The sequence below is a fragment of the Labeo rohita genome, unplaced genomic scaffold (assembly GCF_022985175.1).
Source record: "Labeo rohita strain BAU-BD-2019 unplaced genomic scaffold, IGBB_LRoh.1.0 scaffold_2551, whole genome shotgun sequence".
Taxonomy (NCBI): Eukaryota; Metazoa; Chordata; class Actinopteri; order Cypriniformes; family Cyprinidae; genus Labeo; species Labeo rohita.
Window position 1 is genome coordinate 1 of NW_026128827.1, and position 6,599 is coordinate 6,599.

Consider the following 6,599-nt stretch of genomic DNA (forward strand, 5'->3'; position numbering starts at 1 on the left):
CAAATGCAACATCACAGTAATACACTGACTATGAAAACATAATAGTGGGGATGAACCGTGTTTGCTGAAATTCACATGTAAGCAGGATGGGAGCAGTAAATGGTATAAAATTATCCACCATAACATTACAACGAAGATTATCTCATCTAAAATTGTCTTCTACTTCCTGTAGGTTTTTGAAAAGTCCTGCTGCAAAGAAAGTGTGTGAGTATCTCACTAAAGTTCTGCAAATAAGTCCATTACTTCTGACAGAACTGGATCTGAGTGAAGATCAGTTAGGAGGCCTGGATGGGGAGAAACTCTCTGCTCTTTTGATGGACTCTCATTGCAAACTGGAGAAAATAAAGTGAGTGAACATGAGTTTATATGTTATAACATATAACAACTCTGTGATTACAAAAAAACTGTCAGTCACATGTGTGAGCAGATATGAAGAGCTGTTAATCTGAGCTGAGTTGAAAATGTGCTGAATACTAATGCTGTTTTTGTATTTAGACTGAATAATTGCAAGCTGACAGAGAAAAGATGTCGAATTCTAGCTACTGTTCTCTCCTCCAAAACCATCCTGAAAGAGATGAACCTGAACAACAGCCGTCTGCTGGACTCAGGAGTCAAAGAGATCTGTGAGGGACTGAAGAAGCCTGTGTGTGAGCTGAAGATACTGAGGTAAAAACATTTCACCATAAACTGCTGTTCATTCAAGCCGACATTAACATTCACATTTTTAAGGGTGAATCAGGAACAGGCATTAGAGATTGATAAAGTTTTATCCTTATTTTATGTTTTAAATTGTTTCCTTAAGATGCAGAACATATAGAAGATTGCATTGATGCTTTGAACTTTGAGGCATATAATTGTATTTGTATTGATACATTGCAGTAATTAAGAAAGTGAAAGCTTAAGCTTCAGTTTTATTATAAATAATTAGAGTTTTTTTAATTTTGGATTAAATCACAAAACACACTTTCAACGGCTTTCATTTTAATAACGAATTATAAATTATAAACATAAATTTAAGATTAAATTAATAATAAACTCAGACCACACATTTTCAACAAAAACAGATTCCTGGTCATCATTATATAATTAATCTTAGCGTAATAAAACTGTGGCATATTTCATAAAGTAAGCTGTAGTGTGATTTAGTCATATCTAATGATATTACAGTGATGAATTAATCTCAGCGGCAATGTTAATTAACATTTGTGTTTTTATTTTTTGTAGACTTTCAAACTGTGGTATTTCTGAAGAAGGTTATAAAGCTCTGGCTTCAGCTCTGAGATCAAACCCTTCACACCTGATAGAGCTGGATCTCACAGGAAATGATCCTGGACAATCAGGAGTGAAGCAGCTCAGTGATTTACTACAGGATCCAAACTGTCAGCTGAAGACACTGAGGTGAGTGTCCCTCAAATAATAACATTCAACAGTCCTAATATATTTTAGTTTCAAGAAAATTAATTTGTCAAAAACACATTTTTTAAAAAGCTTTGGAATGTCTAAAGTCTCTTTCACAGTATTGTAAACATAAATCACTATATAGTAGATAATATTAATGTACTTCTACTCTGTCCAGGTTGTTACAATGTCCTGCTGCAGATGAAGCCTGTCAGTATGTGACTGGAATTGTCGGTGAAAACCCGTTACTCTTGAGAGAGCTGAATCTGAGTGAATGTGAACTAGGAGACACAGGAGTGAATCAGATCGCTGCTCTACTGCAGGATAAACACTGTAAAATCAGCACACTTAAGTGAGTGTTGTGTTCATTTATTATTGTAGATAAGTATGTCAAAAGCATGTGATAAAAATATTCTTAGTAATCATTGAATTTTGGAGTTAAGCACTTTGTGCTGGTAAATTTATCTTCTCCTGTTCAACATTTTAGGCTGCATGATTGCGGTCTAACAGAGACAAGCTGTTCAGCTCTCGCTACAGTTCTGAGTTCAAGCCCCAGTCTGAAAGAGCTTGACATGAGCAACAATAATCTGCAGGATTCAGGAGTGATGAAACTTAAGAACGGATTAGAAAATACAAACTGCAAACTGCAGAAACTCAAGTGAGTTTAATGAACCATTTTTGATTTCATATTAAAATTTATTTTGTTCAAAATTAAAACATTACTGTCGTAAACTAAAGAACAGGGAAAACATATGTCAGATGATAAATTGTTTCAGGAAGAGAAAATGAAATGCATTTGACTTTTTATATAAAATATTTTTTTGTTGTGATATTATCTGTATAATAAATTCCTTTTCTCTAGACTTTCAGACTGTAGTATCACTGAAGAAGGTTATAAAGCTCTGGCTTCAGCTTTGAGATCAAACCCTTCACACCTGATAGAGCTGGATCTCACAGGAAATGATCCTGGACAATCAGGAGTGAAGGAGCTCAATGATTTACTACAGGATAAAAACTGTAAACTAAAACTGAGGTGAGGCATGATGAAATTATACAAAATAATGATACAATTGATAAAAAAATTACCTAATACTAATGCAGGTTAATTATTCATAGAAGTGTTATTTCACTAACTTTGATCCAACAACGTATTGTGCTGTTTAAAGCTATTTCAAAAACTGACTTTTGATTACACCCAGTTCTGTTGAATTGAATCCTGCTTCATCTTCTCTTCTGCAGGTTTTTGAGTGCTGCTGCAGATGAAGCCTGTCAGCATCTGACTAAAATTTTGGGTAGTAATCCTTTATTTCTGAGAGAGCTTAATCTGGGTGGACATAAACTTGATGTAAAATTTGTGAATTATCTCGCTGTTCTACTAGAAGATAAACACTGTCAGTTCAACCAACTTCAGTGAGTATTTCACATAAGTTTCAAATTTATACTTTGTTTTGGAAATACTGGACCCACTTTATATTAAGTGTAATCAGCCACTATGTACTAACATTTAAATTGATAAAGTTCTTTTATTGCAGGGGTGGAGCTTGGCCACTTCTTTGGCCACTCGCTCACAACTGCTGTTTACATTTACATTTATTCATTTAGCAGACGCTTTATCTAAAACGACTTAAAGGTGGGGAATACATCAAGCGATTGTTTCTGACTTATTTTTCTTCTCAAGAGTTGCGTTTATTTAGACATGAAATTATTCTTTACTACTACAACACAGAATGAGATGTTTCAGGTGTGCACTTCAACTTTGCCTTAGTGCCAGACACAAGTCAAATGACTGCCAAAAAGGTACAGGTGCAGAGGGAGCTTCAGTAAAAAACAGCAGATATGTGAGATTGTGGAGCAGATAATACAGCATGATTAAATATGGAGGCGATTTAAGCAGCATTAAAACTTTGTAAAACCTTGAAAGGATAGTTCACACAAAAATCAAAATTCTGTCATCATTTACTCACCCTCATGTCATTCCAAACCCTTTTAAAATACAAATTAAGATATTTGAATGAAATCTGAGCAATTTCTGTCACTCCATTGACAGTCTACACATCTACCATTTTAATGCTTCAAAATGTTCATAAAGAGATCATAAAACTAATCCATATATTTTAAGCGGTTCAATCCAAATTTTATGAAGAGACTTGATTGCTGTATGTGATGAACAGATGTAATTTATATTTACCATGAGCACAATAAGTACATTGTTCTTAACAATGAATCTTTTTTTTGATGTATGTACATAGTAGTCAAAGACACCTAATATAAAGTGAGGTCCAAGTATTTATAATATAAAACATTTTCTTTTATGTTGTACATTCAGTAACTGTTAAAAAATAAAATATTTTATTATCTTAGCAGATGCAAGAGCAACTTACAAGTGAAAATAATACAAGCTGAAGCAGTGAAGAGTGTCGTTGCTGTTCGTTATACAAGGTTTTGAGATAAAATGAAGAATATTTCCTGTCTTTGTTTCTTTCTCTGCAGACTGAATAATAGCAGTATTACAGAAGAAGGTTGTGCTGCTCTGACATCAGCATTTATTTCAAATCCTTCAAACCTGATAGAGCTGGATCTGAGTGGAAATGAACTCAGAAACTCAGGAATTGAGAAGATCTGTTCTCTGCTGGAAAACAAACAGTGCAGATTAGAGAAACTGAAGTATGTATTTTCATTTATTTGTATTTCTGCATGCAACATACATTTAAAAATATCCATTTGATTGATTGTCATGACAAATGACTAAAGCTCTGGAGGCTGAAATTATTTTTGTACATTGCTATACAGTATTTATTCTATCAGATGTTATCATTAAGGCATTTGATGCTTATCTGTGGGGTGAGCTTTTTTAATTAAAATGCAATTATTAACACATTTTCACATGTTTTATTTTTATGTGTTCTAATTTCTGTTCAAATTATTATAATTATTAGTTCTTAATTCTTATCATTTTTCTTATGATTTAAATAATGACATGCTACTTTATTTGTGTGCATTTTGCTTATTTAGTGTAGATCAGGCAGTACTTAACAGCTTCTTTCATATACAGACTTTCAGACTGCAGTATCACTGAAGAAGGTTATAAAGCTCTGGCTTCAGCTCTGAGATCAAACCCTTCACACCTGATAGAGCTGGATCTCACAGGAAATGATCCTGGACAATCAGGAGTGAAGCAGCTCATTGATTTACTACAGGATGGACAGTGTTCATTAAAGACCATCAGGTAATAAAGCTTTGATAATAAAAGCTGATGTTTTTTAATGTTTGTATCAGTTTTTCCCAGAGTTTTATAATGCAACATAAAACATAACTGACTGTGCTTATTTCTTTTATTTGAATAATACACATGTTCTTAATGAAACTGGAGAAAATAATCATAACTAACTTCAAACACATACTACACATTTTACAATAATACTACACTGCACAATATATCGGTGGCTGAGGTATTATTGAATGATCACTGGGAAAATTCAGTTATTATTATAGCATTATTATAGCATTGATGATGGATTCAGTGTATTTGTCAGGCAGTTTCATGTGTGTTTAGATAAATTATCATATCACATTATAATTTTCTGTTAGTAGTATTTTTGGCCATGTTTTATTTTGATAATCTGTTGTATTTAAAGATATGCTGTTTAACGTGTTCTGTTTTTGCATAAAGAAGTAACAAGTGAAAACACATTTCTGTATTTTTTGTTACTGTTATTTGCTTATACATAAAAATGGCCATTTGTTTGTTTATATTATGTTTGTTCTTTTATGTTTATTACATGCTGTTAATATAATTGTAGTTTAATTAATTGATGCAAATGTTTGTAGGTAATTAGTCTACTCTGTTTAGAGGTTCATTCAGATTTAGAGCTTGTAAATGCGTAACATTTGAATATTATCTAATCTGTAATTCTGCTTCCTGTAGGTTTTTGAAAAGTGCTGCTGCACAGAAAGCATGTGATTATCTTACTGAAGTACTGGGTAAAAGTGCATTATTACTGAAAGAACTGGATCTTAGTGAAGATAAATTAGGAGACCTGAATGGAGAGGAACTCTCTGGTCTTTTGATGGACTCTCATAGCAAACTGGAGAAAATAAAGTGAGTGAATATGATTTATACATTATAACATTCTATTTAGCCATTATAAAAGACTGTCAGTCACATGTGTGTGCAAATATGAAGAGCTGTTGCTCTTATGTGTGTTGAATATGTTCTGAATAATAAACAATGCTGTTTTTGTGTTTAGGCTGAATAATTGTGAGCTGACAGAGAAAAGCTGTTCAGTTCTAGCTACTGTTCTCTCCTCCAAAACCATCCTGAAAGAGATGGACCTGAACAACAGTCGTCTGCTGGACTCAGGAGTCAAAAAGATCTGTGAGGGACTAAAGAAATCAAAGCTGAAGATACTGAAGTGAGTACATTTCACCATCAGCTACACTCAACTCCACAGTATGTATGTGTATATATATATTCATCGGTTCACCTCAAATAGTGGAAATATTTAAATAATACTATATTATTTTTGTTGTAGACAGTGGTTTTCCTCCATTAACTACACAGAGAACACATTTGTGCATTTTTACAAAAATCATTCATAGTCTCACAACAGTGTTATCGCTTATGGCAATACATACATCAATAACATAGCTATAACATTTGTTCACAATTATGTTTTTCCTAGGCAAAGCATGAAATTAAGAAACAAACAACATATATGCAAAAATTAGTCTTATTCTTTCCTAAGCATCTTACTTATTGTAACAAGGATGCTGAGGCAGAATTAGAATCCATGTGCGGAAGTTTATTGAGGTGGGTCAGCAACAGCAGACAATCCAAGGGGCAGACAAAGACAGGCTCTCTGGGTTCAAACAGGCAGTCAGGGAAAAGGATAATCCGTGAAGCAGGAAACAAACGCACAGGCAGTAAGGCAGATGAACTGGCAATACTTCACAGAGAGCATGAGCATGGTCACTGGTTAAATAGCATTCTAAACAAGAAATGAATGTAGAAGAAGCAGAGGGAGCGGCAACAGTCAGTATTCGGGTGAGGGCTCCCTCTGCTGGCTTGGCGTTACACTTATACACAACCCAAGTAGGGATGAAAATGAATGAGGACTTTGGGCAAAATTTACACTTAAATTAACAAATATTCACTCCAAATTCACAATAATGGGGCAAATACTACTAATAATAATCATTTA

At 33.7% G+C, this 6,599-nt stretch overlaps 1 protein-coding gene across 1 annotated transcript; it reads left to right on the top strand.

The window, feature by feature from the left end:
• Positions 1-172: 172 nt before the first annotated feature.
• On the top strand, positions 173-5,810 carry LOC127159838 (ribonuclease inhibitor-like; the record flags this gene model as incomplete). The annotated part of the gene is made up of 11 exons (XM_051102572.1): positions 173-346; positions 496-666; positions 1,225-1,398; positions 1,577-1,750; positions 1,886-2,056; positions 2,261-2,431; positions 2,638-2,808; positions 3,889-4,062; positions 4,451-4,624; positions 5,324-5,497; positions 5,646-5,810. Coding segments are annotated over 11 exons (1,893 nt in total), but the record flags the coding sequence as incomplete, so codon positions are not given.
• Between the last annotated feature and the right edge of the window lie 789 nt (positions 5,811-6,599).